The following is a 27,716-nucleotide window of genomic DNA, read 5'->3' as shown; positions in this document are numbered from 1 at the left end:
TTTTCTTTTATGCTCTTTATTTTAAATTGATATTTTAGAACAGTAAATTATCTTTCATAGCAGTTCTCCTGGTCTGATAATATAGTACCCCATTTCTGAATGTAGAGATTTAAAATAAATCAAAATGAACATTAAGGCGTACAAACAGCTACTTTAAGTCTGCTCTTATTTAATAAAGATCATTTCAACTCATATTCAAATACATGGAATGTTGGCACAAAACTGAAGCTGCTGTAGAAAGATCACAGATGTTCTGTGGGTTATTGAAACTTCCATCTCTCTAAAAACATACCCTTAAATGGTCTTAATTGTACAAATTTAAGTGTTGAGAAAATGTCTAAATAATAAGTAACAATTAAAATAAAATGTTTATTTGTAAATTATGTACAGAATACATTTTACTTTACGACAAGGAAATGGGAAGAACCATCACCTTCCAGCCAATTCTGCTTGCTTCTTCTGTTGGAGATGACCATCTTACTCTGAATCAGGCGTACAAATCAGTTTGGATTTCCTAAGTTGGAAAAGGAGAATTTGTAGCTAAACTAAAAGTGTTGCTGCATTATTACTAGTTGGCTTGTTTCCACAAAATGTTTTTGAACCCTGCTAAGTTAGAATCTTAGAAATTTTCTGGTATAATTTAATAATCAACAAAAGCGAAACTAATAAGAACAATAAGTTTAAGCATTTCATCTCAAAGAAACTTTGAAATGGCTACAAAACTATGCTTAACCTGAAATATTGGTGTGTATTTTTATCCCTTTTAGTTATTCTAATTAGTCTAATTGTAAAAAGCCATACAACTATCAAAAATGCCATTAATCTAAATGTCATTGTGGAAAGTGCATCTTTGATAATTGTCAAAATAAATGAGACCTATTTACTGTAAAATTATCAAATAGATAAAACTTATAAATGGCTTTCAACTGTACCAATAATAGTATTATATGAAATGCAGGACTGAATATAACTGCTTAGATGTCAAATCCATTTCAGTAAATGGATTTAAAGAATGCTACAAATGTCATGTGTACATTATTATGATCAGCCAACATAGAAAATCCAACCTCTTGCACATATTTAGTCCCCAAATTAGTCAGATTATGATTTTTCATGTGAAGATTTAGTTGTTTCTCCATCATTGTCTTCCTCCTCCTCTTCACAATCCCCATCTGTTTGCTGTTCCAGTTCCTCTTTTGTGATCATTTCAAAATCATTCCCATTTCCACTACTGTGTTGGGATCGGTCATCTTCCCTCCTGTCACTGTCTGTGTCTGAATGCCGTTCTCCACCTGAGCCTTCTGTTCCATGATTTCCTGGTCCTACTTTCCCCTCCTCATCTTCCTTTTTCTCACTGTCGGACTTTTCCTCACTGTCGGACTTCTGTTGCTTTTTGGTTTCAGATTTCTCATCTTTCTTTAAGTCTGCTTTTGGTCCTTTGTATTCATGTGTGTACAGAGGTCTGAAGGAGTCAATGAAGCCCACGTCAGCAGTCAGATTTGGCAAGAACCAAAAATGGTGCCTTCCTCCAGTTATGAGCCAAATGATGAGAAACAGAATGCAACGAGCTGTGGGAGAAAAATTTCTCTAATTGAATAATTCAAGCATTGACTCAGACAGCAGGGAATATTTGTTAATGAAAAAGTGGGAAAACATTCAGAGTCTTCCTATTTGCATATTACATGCACTTTAAATAAACAGTTAAATCCTAGTTTAGCAGCTATCAAGAGTATCCTAGGCACACAGCATTCTGCTCTGAACTTGAGGGCACAATGCTACAATGCCATTCAAAAAAGTGCTTTTATGTTTTTTTCATCTGGGCACTGTTTCTTGGATATACTTATAATTTATGTACTTTGCTATGTTACAGTTCAATAAGCACAGCTGCCAGTTGGACCCTGCAGTATGTGTGAAATCATGGTAGAAGGAAAAAAGGAAATAAACGCAAGTAAGAGATGAATGATACCTTAAGAAGCCTTAAAAAGGAGAAAGCAGGGCTGCACTACGACTTCCCTAGATAGTTTTGCCTTTGTAAGGCAATTCCTCCATTAAAAAATATAAAAAATTATGCTTTTTACAACCATTCTGGTATAAACACAAATATAATCCTGCACAGGTTCACTATTACAGAGAAATGTATATATTGTTACTTTTGATTTTAGAAGAAATGAAAATGAAATTATTTCCATGGGTCCCTAAATGTATCATGAGTTCAAGGCATGTGCTGACCCTGCCTAAAGGATAAGTCTTCTAAGTAAAAATACTTTTGAACAATAAGAGAACATTTTCCTAAGAGCAATTTCTTTTTATTTAAGGACAACATTTTCCCAACATTAAGTAACAAACAATGCAAATGAAATCCAGATTGGTTTAACAAACAGGTTAGGTTTGAAGTTACTCTTTTAGAGCAGTATGACAACTATGGGCTTCCCTGGTGGCTCAAATGGTAAATAATCTGCCTGCAATGCAGGAAATCCAGGTTTGATCCCTGGGTTGGGAAGATTCCCTGGAGAAGGGAATGGCTACCCACTCCAGTATTCTTGCCTGGAGAATGCCATGGACAGAGGAGCCTGGCAGCCTACAGTCTATGGGATCAACAATGGTTAGATAATGGAAGAAATTGAGAATTTTAAAGCTTATAGTAATGAACTATCACAAACCCCAGTATTTCATATAGCTTTATTTTAATTTATCAAATATATAGAGCTGAGTAATTTGTCTGGATTTTACTTTTTTAACGGTCATGATTATGTGAATGTTATGAGCTAATTAATTATGACAGGTTTCTTGGGTTTCATTTTAGTTTTCGTTTTCTTTACAGATAATTCTATCATTGTTTTCTAATAAAGTCTGAGAAAAGCTCATCCACGTTTCTTCCATTATTTAGCTTCAGACAGATAAAATAGTTATAGCTGCCTTGACTTTTATAAAGCAGTGATTTCTGTTTTCACAGAAGAACATAAATATTCTGAAAGACTGTATACACACCAGTATCTTTTGTGTGTACAAACAGAAAAGGTAAATATGCTTGAAATTATGAAATAAATCAGTGAATAAACCCCGCTGATAAAAAGAAATAATGAACATCTCTTAAGGACGCTGCATATTTTTTTCTCCAAATAGAATTATGATGTTACAATAGGTTTTGAAGGGTTGTAAAACAGATAGTTCATAATATGAAATCTTGCCTGAAATCCAAGAAAAAGCAACATTAAAGTGGCAAATAAAATCGCATCTCTTTGGGTGTAGCAGAATTCTTTTTTTCCAACAGTTTTTCTCTATATGCAAGTATATTATTAGGGGCAAAAAGGGAATAATCATGAGAAAAACTACTGTGATATGTATTGTCATACCATTTCTACGGCCTGGCATGCTGCAGTCCATGGGGTTGCAAAGAAATCGGACACGACTGAGTGACTGAACTGACGGAACTGAACCATTTCTATACTAAAAGTGACATATTCAGAAAATTGCCAGAGGTCCTATTTTAAATGGCAATACTAAGAATACATATTCAAAGCAACACCAAATTTAATTTGACCAATAAATAATATTTCATGAGATAATATAATAAAATCTCCAATTTATAAGTAGGGTACAGATCAAAACCATTTAAAAGTACATTTGGAATTTTCTAAGAGAAACAACATTTTCTAAGAGAAGTAACAAAAATGTTGGATTTATTTTCTGATTTGATTGACAAGGCTGTTTAACATACACTGCTACTTAAACTCCCAGTATATTTAAAATGAAAAATTTTAGAATTACTAAAGAAATAATACTTTAAAGAGCAAAACAAGATAATAACCATAAATTATTGTGAATATCAGTTTAAATGAAAGATAAGCAAGTGGGTTAACTATTCAGTGGAAATTAACCTTTGCTGAAAAATTTCAAAAAGCTTCTAAATTTTCAGGGATCTGGGAATCAGAAGACATCAACTTGACTAGTGTATCTAATGGCAGATAAAATTTTATGGCTTCTCATTCTTGGTGCAGGTAGTACATTACCACTAGTTACCTGTTTCACACTCTTAGACATTTATTTCTTGGCCTGCAAATGTGCTGTTACATGCAGAAGCTTCAGGGGCTATTTTTAAGGTGAATAAGCTAGAGGAAGGAAAAACTGAAAGGTGGATGAAAAAGCTTTCACACAGAGTCAGAAATTCCCCCCATAAATGGAGGCCCATAAACATGATTAAATGAATGAAAATACTTGATGAATCCCTGGGTCCATGGATGGTAGCACCAACTCAGGACCCCTTGATGTCCAGGGTGGAGGGAAATTGCTTAGGGCTAGAGCAGTAATGCTTTATAAACATAATAATCTACTACATTACATATCACAGAATCTCAGAATAACACGCATCTCATTCAGACAATCTTGGTCAAATTCTGTCCTCTAAAAACAGATATTAAATCAGTATTCTGGTTGTTTTAGAAAATTTTTTATAAAGAAGTACTCCTATATGTTCTGGTAGAAAAGCTGATTTGTCATTTGAGGAAAATAATCAGAACTTAGTTACTATATAGCAACATAAGCTCTCAATGATTCAAAGAATTATATATGATAGGAAAAAAAAAATCAGTAAACAGCTTAAAAAAGCAGAAAAACATTGCTGTTTCCCAAATGAAAAACTAAATTAGACCAGTTCATCCTATACAGGAAAAAATCTTCAAAGACTAGAATTTTAAGCAAAATAATACTTGTTTTTTTCCTCATATTAAATAACATGGTCATTGTAAAAAATACAGACAAATGTAAATAAGAATCCTAAAATTACTCATAACTACCACCACCATTTACATTTAGGTGTATATTTAGGTGTATTTCCTTATAGTTAAATCCTTCTTGGCACTGAGTATTTCCATTAAAAAAAAAATCTTCCTAATTATATAAGCCAAAAATACCTCCTTATCTTAATTATTTGACATCTAGTGTGATAAGCATTTTTCATATATTAATCATTTGTTTTTAATTTCCTCTTTTGAATTGGATTATTTTTATAATGCTTTATTTTTAGCTATGAAAGGCTCTAATCATTCAGAAAAGTAAAATAACATTATTTATATTTTCTTATTGATTTTCAAAAAGGATTTTAAAACTTGTTAATGCATCAAGAACTTATTTTGGTCCATGGTACAAACTGATTTTTCCTAAAAATGGCAAAAATCAATTGTTTATAATCATTTACTATATAAAACGTAAATGTTTAATGTAAGTTTCATTTGTCTTAAGTAAAAAAAATGTTTACTGAAAGTATTATGTTTAATAAATGACCAACCACTGTAAAAATATTAAAGTCCTTATGGCAGCTAAATTTTAAAGCATATCTATTTGCAGACTCTTGTTTAGTTGCTAAGTCGCGTCCGCCTCTTTTGCAACCCCACAGACTCTATAGCCTGCCAGGCTGTCCACGGGATTTTCCAGGCAGGGATTTCCAGGGACTTCCTGGAGTGGGTTGCCGTTTTCTTCTCCTGGGGATCTTCCTGACCCAGGGATCAAACCTGCATCTCCTGCATTGGCACCAGGGGAGCCCATTTGCAGATTAAGACATATTAAATCCTTTTATCACAACAGAATAAATCTAATTAAGCACATATACTACTTGAAGCCTGAGTCAGTTTTGGGATATGACCAAAAAAGTAGGCCCATATACTTCTTAATTCACCTACATTAAATTTGCTATTTAGTTTTACTGAAGCTCCAGATTACAGTCCAAACTGCTCAACAGCTACCTCTTACTGAGGTCAGTCTTGCTAATAACAATACTTACCAACAGCAAGGAGAAGAATGCTGGCTACAAAACAGCCTGCACCCACACTGAGGTAATAAACACCTACTCTCATTTCTGCTGGCCAAAGAGGGAAGAGGGTGGCTGCTATCACTGCAATCACTGGAACAAGAGATGAAAAAGTTACACACAGAAACTTTAGATTAAAATTTTAAATGGCTCAGTTGCCAAGACAGTGAATATACATACCCCTAGGGGGAGAATTAAAACAGAAACTTATTGAAACATATAAAATGCTCAGTTATCGATCACTGAATAGTTCAACCTAACATTTTAACTACTATTCTTATATTAGGTCAAGATTTCTCTAGTATAAATTATATATAATTAGAAAAGTGCTGTCTAAAAATGTGAAATTGTTAGCTCCTTAAATGATCACCTGCTGCTGTTTTCAACTTCATTTTTAACTGTAAGATATCTGTCTACCAAAAAGGGATGCTTAAAGAAATAACAAACAAACAAAACTAACCAAAAATGATTCCAAAGATCCCTCCCTGGAGATTGGTTCTGGGGTGAAACTCTGACATCTACTGAATGAAAAGCTCACCAGATGATTCTGATACAGATAATTTTTGGTGATACGGAAACCGTATACAAGCATCTCCAGTTTTCCCTAAGTACAGTGGGACCACATGGAATAACCAAAAGAATGACTGGTATTTAGGTGTTTAGAGCAAGAGAAACCAGTATTCAAATTCTAGCTATTTCATTTACAAGCTAAGGGTTGGATTTATTATTTTGAATGGGATCCTATGATAACATATTGATCAAATTTGTTCAACTGCTATCTATTTTTTTCTGCTTGTTAAATCATTCTCTACCCCTACCCCCAACCAAATTCACAGGAATAACACACACCTATGGTAATAAATAAAACAATAAAGGAAAAAACAATTAAAAATAAACCAAAAAGTATAATGTGAAGTCTTTACCCAATTCTTGGTCCACTCCCCAGAGGTTAACTACTACGTTTCTTACTTGTATGCCCAGAAACTGCCTGTATACAATTAAAACTAGTCACACAGAATGTTTTTTTTCAAAAACAAGTTTACAATATTCTCTTTCACAATTTTCATTTAATCTATTCTAGGTATCTTTCTGTGAATATACCCTATCTAATTCTTTCAAAGCTCCATGATATTCTGGCATGTATTTGTACTGTAATTTATTCACCATCCTACTATTGAGGGACTTGAATTGTTTCTAGCTTTATCCTATTATTGACAAGAGTGCAACAATTACCAATGCCCCTGTGTACAATTGATTAAGGTACAGAATAAATTCCTTGAAGTTTAACTATTAGGTCACAAAGTAAGGCATTTAAAACTTGAAAGATATTTGCTAATCATCCTTGTAACTATAGTTTGAAGGATTTGGATTAGAATTCAATGTCAATGCGTATTTCTGAACAGACACTTTATCCAACTGTATTACTACGAACAGCCATAGGATAAATTCCTAGAAATACAACACTTGGGTCAGTGTGTATACATTTAAAATTTGAAAGATATTATCAAACTGCCCTCCATAAAAAATAAAACAATGAACATACCAACAGCTATTGGAGCATAGTATTGGTTTTCCTTAAGTGTTGGACCTTCATTAATAATAGGTACTGTTACACTTTATAGTACTCTTGATAACCGCTGTTGTTTTAATTTGTATTTAACATGAGGGTGGTTAAGTATCACTCACAATTATTGGTCACTGTATTTCTTTATCTGTGAGCTACCTTTACCATTTTTCCATCAGGCTGTTAATTTCTTAAAGATCTTTGCTTTAAGGTAGTGCAAATATTTTCGTCAGTTTATCATTTATATCCTGGCTTTATTTAAAATGTACTTTAAAAAAACAGCTATTTTATGTTAAACATTTTCTTTCTGACTTCTGTATTGTTTACTTTCCTTTCTAAATTTTAGAGCATGTACTTACCAAGAATTAATCCCATGACAAATGTTTTAAAGTGAACTGGGTCATAGATCCACACAAATACCTAGAAGAATCAAGAAACTCCAGTGCTTAAAGTTCTAAGATCACATTAGAGCAACAGTTAGTTTCCACCTATTAACACATTAGAACTACTTTAAAAATTAAACAAATTTCGAAGACCTTTCCTTTAGTAGCAGTGCTTTTTGGGTATCTATTCAGTTAGAAAATTATTTTTAAAACTATAAATTAGGTAATGCAGTTAAGTACACTTCCATGTACTTGCATGTTTTTAACAATTTACTCTTGGGTGCAAACCATTACTTAACCATTACTTATTCAACTTAAAGACCAGCAATTGCACAGCCTTCTATCCCTAACTAAGGTAATGATGTATATAGGCATGAGCAGAGTAGAATGAATCAAAGAGCACAGTTAAGACAGATTGTAGTCAAGCCCTATGACAGATCCATCAGCTCTCAATTCCACCCTGTTCTCTCCAATTGATGAGACGCAAAGGACCATTATTAAAGATTATGCTCAGTGAACATAAAAGATTCTATGACTCTCTGCAATAATATTATTGCCAGCTCTCCACAGAGGGTCTGCAGCCCCAAAGCTGGGAACCACTGCTTTAAAGCTTACTTTATACAACAGAAATTTCATTTGGAATAATTAGAATTCTGTTCATCAGCCATAAAACTCTTAGTTTTATTCTCTTGGTTTTTATAAATAACAGTACTCTTCCATTTCCTGGTTCTATTTTGACTAAAGCTCTTTGTTACTGTCTTTTTGATCTGGTTCCAACAATTCTCTTTTTTAACTCTGCATATTTATCCTGGAAATCAGATCCACAGATGTCACTTCTGCCATTTAGCACTCTAAAGAAACAAATTTTAAAAGACATTTCCCATCTTTAAAAGTTTGATTCCTCCAGCTCCATTCTTTCTCAAGACTGCTTTGGCTATTCAGGGTCTTTTGTGTTTCCATATGAATTGTGAAATTTTTTGTTCTAGTTCTGTGAAAAATGCCACTGGTAATTTGATAGGGATAGCACTGAATCTGTAGACTGCATCTGGTAGTAGAGTCACACAATACTGATTCTTCCTACCCAGGAATATGGAGTATCTCTCCATATATTTATGTCATCTTTGATTTCTTTCATCAGTGTCTTATAATTTTCTGTATATAGTTCTTTTGTCTCCTTAGGTAGGTTTATTCCTAGATATTTTATTCTTTTTTTTGCAATGGTGAATGGGGTTGATTCCTTAATTTCTCTTTCTGAATTTTTGTTGTTAGTATATAGGAATGCAAGTGATTTCTGTGTATTGATTTTGTATTCTGCAACTTTGCTAAATTCACTGATTACCTCTAGTAATTTTCGAATAGCCAAAGCAGTCTTCAGAAAGAAGAATGGAGCTGGAAGAATCAATCTTCCTGACTTAAAATTATACTGCAAAGCTATAGTCATCAAGACAGTATGGTACTGCCAGAAAAACAGAAATATAGACCAATGGAACAAGATAGAAAGCCCAGAAATAAACCCATGAACCTATGGGTACATAGGTTCCTTTATTCCTCCTTTATTTCTGACAAAGGAGGCAACGATATACAATGGGGCAAAGACAGCCTCTTCAATAAGTGGTGCTGGGAAAACTGGACAGCTACATGTAAAAGAATGAAATTAGAACACTTCCTAACACCATACACAAAGATAAATTCAAAATGGATTAAAGACCTAAATGTAAGACCAGAAACATAAAACTCTTAAAAGGAAAACACAGGCAGAACACTTGATGACATAAATCAAAGCAAGATCCTCTATGACCCACCTCCTAGAATAATGGAAATAAAAACAAAAGTAAACGGACTTAAAAGCTTTTGCATAGCAAAGGAAACTGTAAGCAAGGTGAAAAGACAACCCTCAGAATGGGAGAAAATAATAGCATATGAAAGAATTGACAAAGGATTAATCTCCAAAACATACAAGCAGGTCATACAACTCAATACCAGAAAAACAAACAATCCAATCAAAAAGTGGGGAAAAGATCTAAACAGACATTTCTCCAAAGACAAACAGATGGCTAACACATGCTCAATATTGCTCATTATTACAGAAATGCAAATCAAAACTACAATGAGGTATCACCTCACACCAGTCAGAATGGCCATCATCAAAAAGTCTACAAACAATAAATGCTGGAGAGGGTGTGACGAAAAGGGAACCCCTGTGCACTGTTGGTGGGAATGTAAATTGGTACAGCCACTATGGAAGACGGTATGGAGATTCCTTAAAAAACTAGGAATAAAACCACCATATGACCCAGCAATCCCATTCCTAGGCATATATCCTGAGGAAACCAAAATTGAGAAAGACACATGTACCCCAATGTTCACTGCAGTACTACTTAAATAGCTACAACATGGAAGCAACCTAGATGTCCATTGACAGATGAGTGGATAAAGAAGTTGTGGTACGTATACACAATGGAATATTACTCAGCCATAAAAAGGAATGCATTTGAGTCTGTTCTAATAAGGTGGGTGAACCTAGAGCCTATTATACAGAGTGAAGTCAGTCAGAAAGAGAAAGATAAATATTGTAAACTAATGCATATATATGGAATCTAGAAAGATGGTACTGAAGAATTTATTTGCAGGGCAGCAATGGAGAAACAGAACTAAAGAACAGACTTATGGACATGGGGAGAGCGGAAGAGAGGGTGAGATGCATGGAGAGACTAACATGGAAACTTACATCACCATACGTAAAATAGATAGCTTAAGGGAATTTGCTGTTATGTCTCAGGAAGCTCAAACAGGGGCTCTGTATCAACCTAGAGGAGTGGGTTGGGGAAGGAGATGGGAGGGAGGTTCAAGAGGGAGGGGATATATGTATACCTATGGCTGATTCATGTTGAAGTTTGACAGAAAACAAAAAAATTCTGTAAAGCAATTATCCTTCAACTAAAAAATAGATAAAAATTTTAAAAAGTTTGAAAACATACTTCTTTGTACAGAATAAAACCTTAGCCTTTTGGGGAAGGCAAGCACCCAAGCTTTTGCTCAGGCTGCTTCCTTTGTTTAATAGGCCTCTAACTCCATTGCAGTGCACCTGGCAATCTGCCAGTCATCCTTCAAGGCTCAGCTCAAGTGTCCAGGGTCTCCAGACCAGCCTTAATCCTCTTTTGATTGGATTAACCATCCCTCATTGGTATTCTCCCATCATAATACTAGCCATGTCATAATATAGTACAGGCATACTTCAGAGATATTGCAAGATTAGCTCCAATAATACTGCAATAATACAATTTTTTATTTTTTGGTTTTCCCAGTGCATATGAAAGTCACATTTATACTATAGTCAATATTAAGTGTACAATAGCATCATGTCTAAGAAAGCAATGTATATACCCTAAGTAAAAAATACTTTATTGCTAAAAAATGTTAACCATCATCAGAGCCTCCAGTGAGTCATATTTTTTTTTGCTGGAAGAGGATTTGAAATATTGTGAGCAACACCAAAATGTGACCCATACAAAGTGAGCAAATATTGTTGCAAAGTTGAAGTTGATAGATCATGCAATGAAGGGCTGCTGTAAATCTTCAACTTGTAAACAAACAAACAACAAACACCAAAACAAAACCCCCTCCCAAAACACTTGATCTCTGAAGCACGACAAAATGAGGTATGTCTGGTTTGTATGCTTGCCAGACTAAAAGAAAAGAGCTTTCAAGGAGAGAATTTTATCTTTTTATCATGCTATTCCCAGCACCTATAAATATGACTTGGCATAGAGTTAACCTGATGTTTAACTGAAGGCATTTGAACTTTCACATTAAGAAAGACCTGTGGTCTTCTATTACATTGGTTCTTAAACAGGGCTTCACATCAGAATCACCCAAGGAAACGTAATACAAAAGACACACACGTACACACTCTAGATTCCATCCTAGAGATCCTCAGGCAAGTACGTCTGGAATGAGCCTAGTGCACATGTTTTCTGAAAAGCCTTCCCAGAATTTTAAGCTCATAGCTCCAGGAACCACTACTTTTTAAATTTATACTACCTTTGTATTAAGCAAAGCAAGAAATTCACAACTCAATGGCTAGTATATAACTAAATGTTTTTGTAATGGTTAAATGACTAAATTAAGTGGTCTTCATGGAAGGCTACCATCAAACATTCTATTAAATACATTAAAATGATTTTGAGTAAAGCACCAAGTAATGTTGAAAATTTTAGACCCTTATAGTAATGTGTCTGACTGTGAGAGGTAGAAACCAATATGTGTTCCTCATTAACCATTCTGCTTCTTTTCCTTTTGATTGTAATGGAACCCTGTATTTTACTGGGCAAAGGATCACCCAGCATAAAAATCATGTTTCTAAGACTTTACTGCAGGAAGGCATGACCATGTGAGTAGGTTCTGGCCAACAGAATCCATGCAGAAATGAAACTGCCAGTTTTCTGGATAGTATCCTTAAAAAAGAAGTGTGTCCCTCCCTTTTCTTCCCTCCTTTGGATGCATATATAAGGCTGGCAGTCATTTTGGATCATGAGATAATCTTTACTAATTGCCTCACACAGGCAGAAAACTTCAGATCCACCATGGAGCTGCTGTATCTGCTTACCCTCAGGTTTCATTAATGAGAGAAAAATAATTATCTCTCTTAAGTCACTGTTATTTCACGTTTTCTACCTATCATAGACAACTAAACGTACTTCTGACTGATTTAATAAATTTTTTATAAATTTAAATTCAGAGAAATTCATTTTTAAAAAGGGTAGATTTTGTTATCTACATGGTTAAATTTATCTAAGTTACTTCTTTTCTTAGTGAAGGCATCAAAGACAATTCTAAAAACTCCTATGGAAAATTGGATTTCTACTTATAAGATAGATACTCTCACCTCATTTCCATCCAGAAAAACTTGATCATCATGTGGCTCAAGCTTGAATTTTTTCTTGGTTTCCTTCTTTTTGGGAGTTCCAGGAGTTTCCTCCTATTAAAAAACAAGTTGAATAAAAGAAAAAGTATTTACAAACAAGCAAAAAGGAATATGACATTCATATACTCAAAGTTTTACTATATGAGACAGAGAAATGAAAATTCTCAACCATGGTATTTATAAAAACCCTAATATGGTTTAAGTGGTTGCTGCATAAGATTTTAAAAGTCTTGATATGCTAGTAGTGATAACGTGCATGTAAATTTTTGATTTTTACTTAATTCTAGTTGAAATCACCTTTTTGGATTCTTCCTTTTCACCATCTTTTTTTTTTTCTTTTTCCTTTTTTGTCTTTTCATCTTTTATATTTTCTTTCTTGGTCTTTTTATCGTCTTCTTTTCCACTTTCAGCTTTTCCTTTCTCTTTTTCTTTTTTTATGTCTTTCTCATACTTCATTTTCATTACTTTTAGTGCCCGATGAAAAAACTGCTTCTTTAAAAGCCTTTAAAAAAAAGGTATGACATTATATTCCCTATCCATTATGTAGATGTAGACTGAAAAGCAAAAATATCAACACCTGAATAAAGTGAACAAAGAAAGACATACATTGGCAACTCACAAGGAAAATTACAACTAGTAAGCCCACGGAAAAACAGTCAACAATGTCTATTCAAAAACTTGTGCAGTCAACCTGATTATATGAAATCTAATTTTCAACTATATAATTTAATGAGAGTCCTTAAGTTTTTCTTTAGGTTCATAAGGAGTAATCAAAATTCTGCTTTATTTAAAGTTAAGTCTCAAATTCAAGAGTGGACATAAGTGGAATATAAATATATCGGTGTCCATGATCTATTGATCCAAATTGTGTCTTCAGATGTCTTTCTTGATGTTATTTTCTTCTCTCCACATACCTCACTATTCAGCCTGCCACTATAATGAAATATCTTCAATTAAATAACGAATAATTAAATACACTAAGATGAGATTTCTGGACTCTGAAAACAATTCTTCACAGTATCAAGCTAAAAACCGTACAAAATATTTGGCAAGACAACACTGTGTGTTTCTCTCAACACATTCTGTTATCCTATCCACAGCATTTTTTTCTTCTAATACAATTCATGTTATATTTGTTATAAACTTAAGAGTGAGATGCTTGCTTTGTTCTTTTTTGTTGCTGTTGTTCATTTTCTTATCTGATGAGTTTGGAAGCTCAGCTGAGACCAAATTAAGTCAACCTTGGTTGACTCAATCTTTTCTAATCCTACTCAAGCAACTGGGTTATGCTTATTTTTATCATCTAAAAGAAAACCTTTTCAAATCTTATGTTCCAGTTTCAGAGTTCCTCATTTGTTCCTTCATTACTGTCTTGATAAAGGATAACTATCAAAACACAACCTAGAAGCTAGATCTCACTGCCATCAGTTGGGCCTGTTATTGGTAACTATCCACCTTTCTACCTCCACTGGTGCCTGCTCCAACACATCATACCACTTGCTAACTGGATGCTTCCTTCCTAGCCAAATATAACTTATTTCTGATCATTATGTTGTGCCTACCTGTGTTTTGACCTGCTTGGCTGGGCTTCTTTCTGCTGCCCAATTAGGACCATCCCATGAACATTGCCAAAAAGGTAATTTCTAGGTCTCATTCGGACTTTTTCTTGTCCAGAAGAGCAATATAGCATATAATTGTGCAACTGTCTGAAATGTCCCCAAAGAATCTAGCATTAATATCTACTACATTTACTTATAATGAATATCTGTTTACATATACACATATATGTAAAAAGCAAAAATCTGAAATGAGACCCTTAATAATTAACTACTTATGAGTAGAAAGCGAGATTTGTAAGTAGTGGTGGGTATCTGAATGAGGGGGGAATCTTTAATTTTCATTCTACTTCAGACTTTCTTACAAAAATTTATAATGAAAATATTCTAATTTCTTTATTTTTCACTTATATAATTTCAAGATTTTCTATCAGGATCATTCATTACAACTTAGTATGAAAATGAAAATACATCTTACTCATTGTATGTTAATTGAAAAGCAGCATTTCATACTACAGTTCATATTATAGCTATCCATATATTAAGAGCACATGTGTATACATATAGATACTTGAATATATAGTCTTAAATGGTAATGTAATTATTCCTGAGGCAACATCATTAGTAATTTGGATTTTCTTCTGCATCATTTTCAAAGTTTTCTCAAATTTGCTTTAGAGAAAAAAATGTTCTTAATAAAGAAATAAATAATTTAAAAAATAAACCATAGAACTTTAGGAGAAAAAACAATTCCTCCCTTGACCAGCAGTTACAGAAGAGTTCAGAATCAGCAGGAACATCTGCTTTTGTTACTTCTCCTGCACAGCTGCTCCACCCCATGAGAGAAAAGTAAGATTATTAACCAATCAAATTGGTAATGAGAAATTCTCATTCAGGTAGATGAGTTCAAATATCACCTCTACCACTTAATTAGCTATATAGTATTAGGTAAGTTACTTAATTTTAGTAGATTTCTAAAATGGGTATCTATTTCATAGGGGTTTCTAAAACTAAATGAGAAGCATACAGATTGTTTACCATGGTGCCTGGAATGCATGTTCTCAACGTTAGCCATCACTAGTGCTGTAGTAAAATTATTAACTTCATTTAATAGAGAAAACACAAACACATTTGGTTTATAAATCATTACATTACACTCTCATTCCATTCATTAATAAGTAGAATCACTGACTTATTCCTTGATAGAGAATGTCTACTTCAATTCACCATATGCCTCAAAAAATGAGATGACATTTACTATTGTAATAAAATCAGTGCCTCAATTTATTTAGCTTTAAACACACCATACAGAAGAAATCATCTACATAAACTGACATTTTCACAGACTACTCATACTTTCCTAATTCAGGATGTTCTGTGCCCTCTGCCAGGATCAAATGCCCACTCCCCTATTGTTTGCTGGGTAATCACCTATTTAATGTTTCAAAATTTTATTAAAACATTTTCTCGGTGAGGCTATTCTTGAAGTTTCCTCCTTATTCTCTTACAGAACACACTGTATTGTAATTAGTCACAAATCTTCTCTAACAGACTATAATATGTGCTTTGGAGGCAGGAACCAAGTCATAGTTATCTTTGTATTCCTGAGGCCTGGCCTATAATAGATAAGTATTTGTAGAATAAATAAATGAATTAAAAGCAGCCTGCAAAATGTCACTGAATTACTTATTACTTTTCTTCACCTCTTAATTTTTTCCCAGGTTTAATAAATGTTTATTAAATGCCAGATGTGTTTAAAACTTTAACTTATCTAACAAGGGTGAGGTTTTATTAAATGCCCACATTAAGCTAACTGCTGTGGAGTTACAGTAAAGTATAAAACAGTCCTCCAACTGCCTTCAGATTTAGTAAGCAAGAAATTAAAAAAAAAACCACACATGTAACAAATCTATTTAAACAGTTAAGGACCAAACTGCATGATATTACCTTTATAAATTCTGTAGAATATTAGATTAATGTAAGCTAGAGGACCTGGGGAATACTGAATGGTAGAGGTGGAATGTGGGGGACTTATATTGAGAGGCAGAACCATGTGGGGAAAGTAGTAGGTTATTATCAAAAAAAGACCAGAAAAGAGAATGAGTGGTATATGAATGAGAGTGAAAAGGACATTATTGGACTGGGGGGTTGGACATGGAAAGTCACAGGAAGGTTAGGATGACACCAGATAAAAGGTTTAAGAGTCTGTACTTGAAACAGGTCATGAAGAGGCATGGAGCATATTAGAAAAGACTGTTTTGTGTATCATACTACAGTTTTCTGTTTTCTTTTGTTTTTCCTCAACCTCCCTCAAGTGCATCTCAGAGAATGAGATAGGACTAGTGTCTCTCTGTGGTTTTGCCTGTAGTCAGTCAGGAACCCATGAGGGCTGGTCATCATGAGGTCTCTATGATTATTATTAGAAGTGGCTTCGAAAAATTTACGCTTCTCTATCTTAGTGCAAAAAGGACACAAAAAGCTTGGTATGAATGGGAATAACATATACTACAAAAAGTGAGTGTATTGCTAGAACCATCTCCATACTCAAGTTTTGTTTTTTTTTGCTTTTTACATAACAAAGTATCAAGTCTCCTAAAAGGCCAAGAGAAATGTATTAATATTGGTTGCTTATCTCAGAGAGTTGGGCTCAGATTTTATATTAAATTTTAGTGTATGTGCTGCCGAAGCAAGCACTAATATTCAAATAATACTGACAGGTTAATCCTTCATCTTAATTTTTGCTTCATTAAGTGGATCATTATTTTGGAGGAGATAGTATAGTGCAGTGGTTAAGAGCATGGAATACACTGCAAAGCCAGATGGCTGGATTTAGAAGTTTGGCTCACCACTTACTAGCTCTGAGACTTTGGGTAAGTGATTTAACTTCTCTGTGCACTTACAGCATCTTCTACTTTTTACATTACGTATAAAAAAATAAGTCTATTTTGAGGCAGGTAGGGAAATTTGCACTTTGGAGTTCTAATACACAGATGGCTACAAAGGAAAATAGTGATTGCACTGCTGTTAGCTAATCCCTGCCCCAGCAATGAAATTTTCATTGTTTCTCAAAGGTCTTAATGACTCCAGTTTTTGGCATCTAAGAATTTTTCTTTTTGGCTGTGCAGCACAGCTTGTGGGATCTCAGTTCCCCAATCAGGTATTGAACCCCAGGCCCATGGCAGTGAAAGTAGGAGTCTTAACCACTGAACCACCAGGGAATTCCCTGGCAGCTAAGAATTTTAAGAAACATTTAACAATTCTTCAACTTTACAGCTTTAGAAGACAGACTGTGAAATTTTTTTCACAGTGTTTTTTAAGAGGGTTCTCATGTGGCTGCTGTTTCCCAGGTGTCTCAATGGTAAGGAACCCGCCTGCCAATGCACGAGACTCAGGTTTGATCCCTTGGTCAGGAAGATTCCCTGGAGAAGGAAATAGCAACCCACTTCACTGTTCTTTCCTGGAAAATTCCACGGACAGAAGGAGCCTGACAGGCAACAGTCCTTGGGGTCACAAAGAGTAAAACACAACTCAGTGACTAAGGACTTAAAATGTGGCTGCCATTTTAAATGCCATTAATCAGTATATTAGTAAATGCTATGTGTATTTCCCTACTAAATATATAAGATAATCTAAAACGTCAAATTCCCACCAATTATAAAATTCACTGTCATAGAAACAATCTGATTTACTAACATCTTAATAAATATGTTTAAGTAGTAAATAAACCAAGGGGAAAAACTGGGGGCGGGGAACAAAACCAGCATACTTCTTTCCAAGAGAAAAGTGGTATTTTGGAGGGGGGGGGCCCACATCACGTGGCATGAGGGATCTTAGATTCCTGACCGGGGATCGAACCTGTGGCCCCTGCAGTGGAAACACAAGAGTCCTAACCACTGGACTCCCAGAAAAGGGATTTTTCTAGACCATTCGCCATGGAAGTTTTTCCCAAAGAAGAAGTACCTATAAAAAACATGGATATTTTACTGAACTGTCTATACTTCATCTTGGAATAAAGAAAAGATAGATGTCACAGATGCCTCGATTTCACAAGGAATACATTAGCAATCACAAACAAAATAGAAGAGTGTACCTGGCTAATGGCTCAGTGGGTAGACACACAAACAACAGGGACAACAGGTCAATTAGGAGTCCCTGACAAAGTTTTGGAAAAGACTCCCCACCTGTTTTCTCTAAAAAAGAAAGAACTTTTATGTTCACGATAGGCACTGGTGTATGATTTTTATTGCTGATCCCTCAGTTCAGTCAGCCTGCAAATGTACAAATTTAACAGAACACAAATAAAAACTATAACTCCAAATAAATGCATTTCCTGAAGATATCCAAGTTACATGTAAAAGCCATGCTTGAGCTATGTTGTAACAGAACTAAACGATGAAAACAGGGAAGGAGCTTTAGGACCATGGAGACCGTTTTAAAATTACTATTCACATTATCCTTCACTAAGAAATAAAGAGTACCTGTTGCAGTAGTCAACCACAGACTCCCTTGTTGTAAATAAAGCTTCCTCTCCTTTCTTGGCCTTTGCCCACTTTGAATCCAAGAGGCAATCCACTGCTTTTGAAGCTAAAGAAGAAAGTAATTATTTTAAATTTAATATACAGCAGAACTTGAGTCTATCTAAATAATATTCTATAAGGCAAATTTCAACATTCTGGCATTAGAAAATAAAACCAAGTTCAACAGAAAATTTAAGTCTGACACAATCATGAGAAATAGCTCAATTTGTGAAACATACTGATAAGCACCTTTTTAAAGTAATGCTGTGAAATAAATGATAATCAAAAATATTAACTCAAGCAATATAAATTAATGAGAAAAATGTCCTTTAAAAAGGTCAAAATAAATGTAAATATCACTCTGATCAAATAATCAAAATACAGGACAAACCAAAAATCGTCCTCTACCATGGTAAGAGAAATTCTGTCTCCAAGCTTTACCCACCAAGGAGTAAGTTCTGTGAACAATCTGTCACTAGAAAAAGCTAAATAGATAAGATCTGAAAAGAATAGCATGTCTATTTTTCAAACTTTTAATGACTAGTAAAATCATTAATCATAGCACTAAAGAGAAGATAAAGGAATTTCTTCTTGATAATGGCAATTCAATTTTAATTGATCAGACAGGCAAACTCAACAACTATTGACTTGTAAGTTATGGGGCAATATTACAGATGATATTAGCTTATAATAAGTTGTTCAGATTATATGAAGAACAGAAGCTCCCAACTTGGTTCCAACAGACTGGTTTCACACTGAATTCTATGCTGGAGTTTTCTTAAAAAGTATCATTAAGTACATGTACTATCTGATTAAAAATTAGTACTGAAAATAAATCTTATTCTATTATAAAAATATTTCAAATGTCATTAAAAAAGTACTTTATTTTTACTATTGACATTTTCAAACATGAAAGGAAAGAACAGGATAATCAAGTGCCATATGCCCCTCACCTAGCTTCACCAATCATTCTTGGAAAGCACTTTTAAAACATCTGCCTATCCCCAAATTAGGTATCTTTATAAAATATGTACACTAACATAATTTTAAATATGAAATCCTACCAATAAAATAATCAACCCGGTGACCCATCATATTGGTGGACTTTGTTGGACAGTTGAATCGAAGAAACTTGGCTACAGCCTTCTCTTCTTTAGATGGTTCACCAACTTCCTGCAAAGTAACAATATTAAATTTAATGTAATCATTTACTTGAGACATTCATACACTGAAGAATAAATTACAGATCTTTTCTGAAAATCTTTTAAAGTGTACTATAGGCCTTTCTTTCAAGCTTTTTCTAAAGCAGACCTGGTAATTTATACAAAAGACAGAACGGAGATTTTAAAAATTACACATCTTTCAAATACAAGTTGACAGGGCCCAAAGTTGCCTGTCTCTTGGCCTCAGCTACAAGGCATTTATTTTGAGTTGTTTTTCCAGCGTGGTTAACACTTTGTACCAGTTTATCTTTACCCTTGCCTGGTCTCTTTTTACAAGCCATAAGACAATAATTCAAAACATTAAGAGGTTGTCAATAGTGAGTGTCCAAATGTCAAACTAAGTAGAAACAGGTGCTGTAAATAAATGTTAAATAACAGCCAAAGTTATGTACCCTGAACGAAAGACAAAGATCACAGGAGGAGTTCTCAGATTAACCAAAGATAGCCGGCCCAGTGTGGTCCCCGATACAAGACACTACTTGAGATGCTGAAGATTTGTATTCCCTTTCCCTTTAGGGTTACAAATTCTAGATATTGTCGGGGAATCCTTTCTCACCTTGCGTTTCTTCTTCCTTTCTGAACAGAGGTAAAGCAAAAATAAAAATGCAATAGACAAGTAAGTTATAATCTCATTTAAAACTGACTGGGCTTCCCTGGTGGCTCAGCTAGTAAAGAATCCACCTGCAATGTGGAAGACTAGGTTGGATCCCTGGGTTGGGAAGATCCCCTGGAGAAGAGAACAGCTAGCCACTCCAGTATTCTGGCCTGGAGAATTCCATGGACTGTATAGTCCAGGGGGTCGCAAAGAGTCGGACATGGCTGAGTGACTTACACTTTAAGAACTGATTAATGCAAGTGAACAAAGAGTTCTGAAAAGGCAGCTTTAATCCTTCCCTGTTTTCTAAAATTATCCCATTCCTTCTTCCAAATTTTCTACCACTTCATTGTTTATCATTTCCCATCTTGCTTTTATTTCCTTACCTTCTGAACTACTTTTGAGTAGTTAAAAGTAGTGTACTTCTTCTCCCCACTCATATACTGAAGAAAATGAGAGCAGTTTACATTTGCGTACATATCATAAAAGCACTGCCTTCACATTTTTAAGCACAATACATAGAGAACTCAAGCAATATTTCTAGCAAAGTATAATTTAAATGTGAATGACTTCATGAAGGTCTACTTCTTAAAATGAATCAAGTGTCAAATAATAGTGAGGAATTAACTGCCATGAATCTAGACTGCTGAGAACAAATAATGCTGAAGACAGTTATCTTTTCGGCAAGACATTCTAATAATACAAAACAGGAAAAATAAACTATCTAAATCATCTGTATTTATGTCAGTTTTTTCACAAATTTCAAATAAGTTTGAATTTAGTTATGTTTGCGGAAAATAAGGGACAACTAACGAAGTCTCAGCTTTAACTTTATCCTAAAGAGGAATAATTTGTGAGATGAACTGAAAATCTGTGCCTTGTTGTTGGGTCACCAGGCAGCTACCTTTGCATTTCCTAACTTCTCTGCTTCAAACAGACAATTAACAGTGCATGATTTTTATACTCTCATACTACCTCATTTGTGGGTTACTATTTGTGACAATAAAAATTAAAAGCCCACACATTGTAAGTCAACTATACTCCAATATAAAATAAAAATTAAAAAAAAAAGAAAAGCGAAAAACCCAAACCATTCAATCCAAATGAAGACTATAATAAAAACCAAGTATTTATGTCAATAAAAGACCTTGAGTTTTATATATAAAAACAAGTATTACAGAAAAATAGAATCTTAAAAAACCGTAAATTCAAACTTTAACACTACCAAGTTCACTACCATCTACAGTGTTCATAATTATTTATTCTGGGGTCCACTCCACTCCAGTATCCTGGCCTGGAGAATTCCATGGACTATGCATTCCATGGGGTCGCAAAGAGTCGGACAAGACTGAGCAACTTTCACTTTCACAAAATAAAATTCTCACAAGCTAAAAAGGATTGTATATTTTGGTTTTTGAAATCACACTAAAATACATTAACATATGTTAGTATATGTTAAATGATAGCATTTAATTATGCCTGAGTAACACACTGAGTTTCCAGAAGCCTCATCTATTAGTAAACAATATCCTGTATGTTCATGTACAGCCAAAAAAGTCATACAATATAAATAGTTGGAAATAATGAGATAGTATAATTGGCTTTATAGAGACCAATTCTATTTTATAATGACACCCATATATGTTCAAATTTTCCCTCAGTTAATACATCTGTTGTCAATCTAAAGATTTATTCAATTGACTGATAAGTTGTTACTGGGATATGCTTGATTAAAAATGATATGTGGGGGAGAAGTCGCAATAAACGTAAATTGTTCAAACATATACTTACTGAGTTGTTTACCCTGAAATACCACTGGGTGCTACAGTTAATATCAAAAATTTGTTAAGGCACAATGTCTACATTATATTACAACTATCCAGAACAACAACTGTTATTTTTCAAAATGAGAGGTAGAAAAAAAATTTTAGGAGTACAAAATGGGAGCTATGAAAAATCTCCTGGAAAAGGGGCATAGATTTTGAAAGATGAACAAGTTTAGGATAAGCTGAATGAATAGTATAAAAATACTGTGCTAAAAATGAGCATAAAATTTGGTTTCACTAGAGACAAGTTAGAAAGCACTGTGAGGCTAAGTAAGTGTGAATAGTAGGGCTAAATAGTATTCAAGGCATTCTGAGAAATTTCAAATTTACCCTGTAAGTCACAGGAAGTTTTTGAATAGGAGGAGGACATAATGAGAAAAAAAATGACTGAGACACTATTTTGGAGCCTGCCTGTAGAGTGAACTGGGGAATAAATGCATAAGGCAGGGAAACTAGTTAGTATTCAAGTAAGATGTGATGTGCTACTCTGGACTAAGAAGGACTTTGATATTTGAAACATTTCAAATGTAGAACAGATAGGAAGGCCTCAATGATAAAGGATGAATAATAACTTAGTAAAGATGTCAAATTTCTAGTCTGATCAGCTGAAGGGTTTTCAGTAACAGAAATTCCGGATGAAGGTTATTCTGGGGAGGAAACAATCACATCAACCTTAGGCATGACAAGTCTACACTCATACTAACACTGAAACCATTAACTACACATGGTACCAATCTACTGACTGTTGATACAGGCATCACACGTAAAATATGTTATAAAGATACAAAAGAAACTGAAAAGTTCACTCTACTATTATACAGTAGGCAATCTGATTCTACATGAATCCACAACAGTTTAAAAACCTCATTTTAACAATTAACTTCAAGTTCACCAAGCCCTTTTCCACAACTGCAAAAACAGACTCAAACATTCTATCTTCCTTTCCTTCCCCTCCTTGGTAAAGGCACTACTAAGCAAGAATAAAGAGAAAAGGCCCAGAAAACACGGGCTTGGATAACCTCTCTCAACTAGACAGAGAGTGCCTTATTCATTGATACTTTCTTAAAGTATCAGTAACTTCCCTAAAACATCTGACTAGAATTCTTAACAAGATATTTGTACAACAGAACTGATATCTTCCTTGCTCCTCCTTCAAGTTCAAATCCTTAAAAAACTTCTATTATCCTCTGTGAAATATGACATGTTCATTATACCACATATAACTTATACATATTGTAGGCTGCCTCTGAGAGTTTAGGATTTGTGCCATCTGCTGGGGCTTTGAAGCCAGAAAGATTGTTATTGAAGCATACCAAGATTACACGACTTGAGAAGCTAGTAATACAGAAGAGCCTGCTATGGAATCTTCATTCTCACTGCTCCCCTGCTAAAACAGTCTTATCCTCTTCCTGTATATATATACATTAGACTATAGTAACTCCCCTCTTTGTTCCCTTTGGATGTGAATAAATCTTCAGAATATTTTCCTAACTTTTCTAGAAATCTAATGACAAAATTGAAGGCCTTTTGGGAACAGCATCACCCACTAAAAAAGAGAAACCAGTTTATCAATCCTCAAATGAAGAGAACTTTGTAGCTCAATGAATGAGCCCAAACGTCTTAGAATGAGCAAAGAACCAATACATTTTGAGGGTGGACTGCCAACCCAAACACCAAGATGCCAGCGGTTGCAACTCACAGTCCAAAATTACAAAAATGGAAAGTTAGGGTAGAACTTTCTTTTTAAATTATTTAACAAATACTATTTTTATTTCAGAATACATCAACATTAAAAAATACTACAATGAAACTGGCGTTATCATTTCTAGCTATATATTATTTTAGCTGGTACTTAAGGTAACCTTTTTGAGAAAAAAAATTAGATCAAGAGTCAGTAAGCCATGGGCTTCAATCTTATAGAATTTTTGACTTAGTATTTCTGACCTCTCATTCTCCTACCCTCAAAATGATGAAAACTTTTAAAAATCGATTTATTCAACAGAAATAATCTTAGGTAATAAATAAGCTTGTTGAATAAATTGAGCAAAAGAAATAGATTAGGGCACCAACTGTCAATTTGTATTTTTATACAAGCAGTATTGTCTCAGATGGTAAAGAATTTGCCTGCTATGTGGGAGACCAGGGTTCCATCCAGGGATGGATCAGGAAGATCCCTTGGAGAAGGGAATGGCTACCCACTCCAGTATTTTTGTCTGGAGAATCTCAGGGACAGAGAAACCTGGTGGGCTAGAGCCCATGGGGTCGCATAGTCAGACACGACTGGGCGACGAACACTTTCACAAGCAGTGTAAAATATCTGTGAAAATGCAAATAGGTTTCAAGTTAAAATCCGAAAGCCAGAGATCATAGATAAATCATTTGCTTAAAGTCACATAGTAGCTTAAAGGATGAGGGATAATAGTAGTATAGCAGTGGCTACTGAGGTTTCCAAAAAACCCAATTTGAAAATCCTTTTCAACTCTAAAATTTGATGGTACTAGGATTTTAAACTCACCTTTCTAGTAAACAGCACTTTGTTAACCTATAAGCACTTATTGTATGTTTTTGAACTTACATGGTTGCATATCTTAGAAAACTAACAATTATTTGTTTTCAAATATTTTATTAATTTGAATTGAGATCACTCTCACTTGGGAATCTCAAACAAGAAAAATTCCCAATATAATGTCAATGAATACGCAGCTCACTTTTCAGTGCCCAGTAAAGTGAGTCCAAGAAGGAAATGTGACAAGATAGATAGTCCTCTTGCTTCCAACTTTGATGGAATACCAGAAGTCTAAAATTAGGCCATTCCAGAAAAAGCATACCAATTAACTACTTTTTAAAAACCCTGAACTTACATGTAGCAATCCTTTCCCCTAACATACAAATTACAATTCAAGGTCACTAGTTCTATTATACGTAAAAATCTTTTGTAAACATGAAATATCAAGTAACAAACAACAGGAAATGGAGTTGATATTACAGAACTTTTTGTCCAAAAGTCTTACAACAGGATTTTTTTCTGTAACTTCAACTGTAAACATGGCCACTACATTTGATCTTTTTGTCTAAAGTAATGTCAATATTACAGTTTCTGATTCTCTGGAGGGTAAAAAAAGGGAGATTGATAAGCTACTGTATATTTTTATTAATTTGTTGAGACTGCATAGTAGTACTCCAAGTAGCAGGCCCAAGAGCTCTACAGCATTCCACACAGCATAGCTATATAGAAAAGTTGGAGGATTTGAGAAATGTTATTTATTTTCACTTAGCAGTATAACAATTTTAACAATCAGATCCTCACATACTTAAACGATAGTAAGTAAAAATTTTTTTTATGGCACTCACAACTCAAAGGTTATTTACTGAATAGGTAACTGTTAATCTTTCTTCAGCATATCACAGTGCTTAGCAAAAACCAAAAAAAAACAATTATCCTAAACCCTTCATCCTCAGGGAGGTGGAAAAATGGAGTTATGTGCCAAATACTATTTTCATAGCTTTTATCAGCTTTAATAACAAGTCATCCACTCACCTATTTTTTCCACCACAACCCAATGAGGATCCCTTTTCAAGGTAAATATTCCTTCTTATAGATTTGGAAATAGAGGAAAAAAGCTAAGTAATTTGACCAAAGTTACACAGCTAATAATTACTGACACTGGGGTACAAACAGGCACAGTATGACTCAAGTTTTAGCTCCCAGTCATTACCACTGCTATACCAGTTTTTAATCTACCCTTTTGCTTAATGTGAGATCACAATTGAAATAGAGCAGCTATTCAAAGTAAATGAGGATGACCTTTGTGACCACAGTAAAGAACAGTTGAAATTAAATAAAAAAATGAAAAGTTTATTTAGGGCCATAAAATGTACCATATGTGTAAATATAAGAAAATCAGTAAGTACTAATTTGACAACTTCAATACAAATTCTAATAAAAATATTATGTAGCCACAACTGACCAACAACATTAAATTCTGAAAGACTAGGAATAGTATAATTATAAACTTCTTTCACAATAAACTTAAGTCTTGGTTTTATGACCTGTCTGAACTTGGAGGAGGGGAAGGATTTGTCTCTTTCTGGCCCCCTTCTGTACTCTATATGAAACTACTTTCTTATTTCTGCCCAATTCCAAAATTCCAGATCTACTGATCAATGGTATCATTTTTTTCCCCGAGTACTTCATACTTTTAAGGATAATTTTACTTGCATACCTAAGTCACCCGTGGTGTAAGTTAAGTGCTAAACTTTTTTTAAATGGGAAAATAAAACATTACACGAAGTCATTCTAAGCAATGAAATAGTAAAGGAACAGAAAGAAAATGAGTGTCACAATTTGTGATTAGCATATTAACAATTTACAACATGCTCAATTTATGATGACATATGAAGGCACATAAACTAAGAAGGAGACACACATCCTGAGTCTAAGATGTTCCACATGTTTAATTCTCAGCAGAGAGCATGAACAACAGAGGAAAACTGCAGGGAAGAAATACACAGATGACAGGCCTGTGGAATGAGGGAGGGATGCTATGTAGGTTATGAGGATGACACACTGCCATGTCAAAGGTTCCTGGGCGCGACCCGCTCGTTGCAGTACCGAGAGTTTTGTTTATTTACACTGTGTCGCTGAAAGAAAGCCACAAAGCTTCAACTGGACGCTTACGTTAATAATAAAAAGGAGAAAGGAGGGTACAAACGAACACCTGGATACGCAGTTCGCCGCCTAGGCCTCGGGGCAGCTGACCAAATCCCGCTCACTCCCACCTCCTACGGTCCTTCTATCCGCGCACAAAGAACGGGCGGCTTTAGGTCAGTCCTCTGCCTTCTTCTACCCTAGTTACCGTGGCCTCAATTTCGGGACAGCTAAGGCCAAAAGATGGGGTGGAGAAGGGAGGGGAGGAACTCGGGAGGGTCGATGTCTGCGCTCGGAGGGCGCTGACCTCCCAGCACAGGCCCAGGCCGGCGCCTCCACCGGAACCTTCAACTGACGGCCGCGCCTCCACGGCCGATTCCGAGCGCAGCGCCTTCTGCCTTCCGCCGCAGCCCCAGCACCTCCGCCAGTCTCCGCCGTCTCCAACGCCGCCCTTCCTCAGGCCGCTCACAACGACGTAGCCCACAACCTGCGGCCTCGCGGTGGAACCCCACCCCACCTCGTCCTCGAGTTCGCTCGCCCTTCCCGGGAGCTTTCCCAGCATCTTCCACTTCCGAGCGCCCTAAAGCCCCCTACCCCAGGGTTCGGCTTTGCTACCTGAATCCGCTTCTTGTGTCGCCTGCGTTCCGCCATGTTGGCCGCTCCGCCCGGTTCCCTCT

At 35.0% G+C, this 27,716-nt stretch overlaps 1 protein-coding gene across 4 annotated transcripts; it reads right to left on the bottom strand.

Annotated features, from left to right (window-relative positions):
* Nucleotides 1-27,716, bottom strand: SEC62 (SEC62 preprotein translocation factor). 4 transcript variants are annotated; one of them, XM_081570839.1, is made up of 10 exons: nt 27,655-27,716; nt 19,812-19,920; nt 18,709-18,814; nt 14,237-14,380; nt 12,972-13,176; nt 12,636-12,728; nt 7,727-7,787; nt 5,777-5,896; nt 1,068-1,568; nt 1-514 (listed from the first exon to the last, which is right to left on the bottom strand). In XM_081570839.1, exons 1-9 carry the CDS (start codon nt 27,688-27,690, stop codon nt 1,102-1,104), a joined length of 1,341 nt encoding a protein of 446 aa, XP_081426965.1. In that variant the 5' UTR covers nt 27,691-27,716; the 3' UTR covers nt 1-514; nt 1,068-1,101. The 4 variants fall into 4 exon arrangements, with proteins under 4 accessions (XP_081426965.1, XP_081426964.1, XP_081426967.1 ...); XM_081570838.1 differs by having other exon boundaries at nt 1-1,568; XM_081570841.1 differs by lacking the exon at nt 14,237-14,380.

The sequence above is a fragment of the Giraffa tippelskirchi genome, chromosome 2, assembly GCF_054371585.1.
Source record: "Giraffa tippelskirchi isolate mGirTip1 chromosome 2, T2T-mGirTip1v1.2.pri, whole genome shotgun sequence".
Classification (NCBI taxonomy): domain Eukaryota; kingdom Metazoa; phylum Chordata; class Mammalia; order Artiodactyla; family Giraffidae; genus Giraffa; species Giraffa tippelskirchi.
This window is presented reverse-complemented; position numbering and strand designations above follow the sequence as displayed.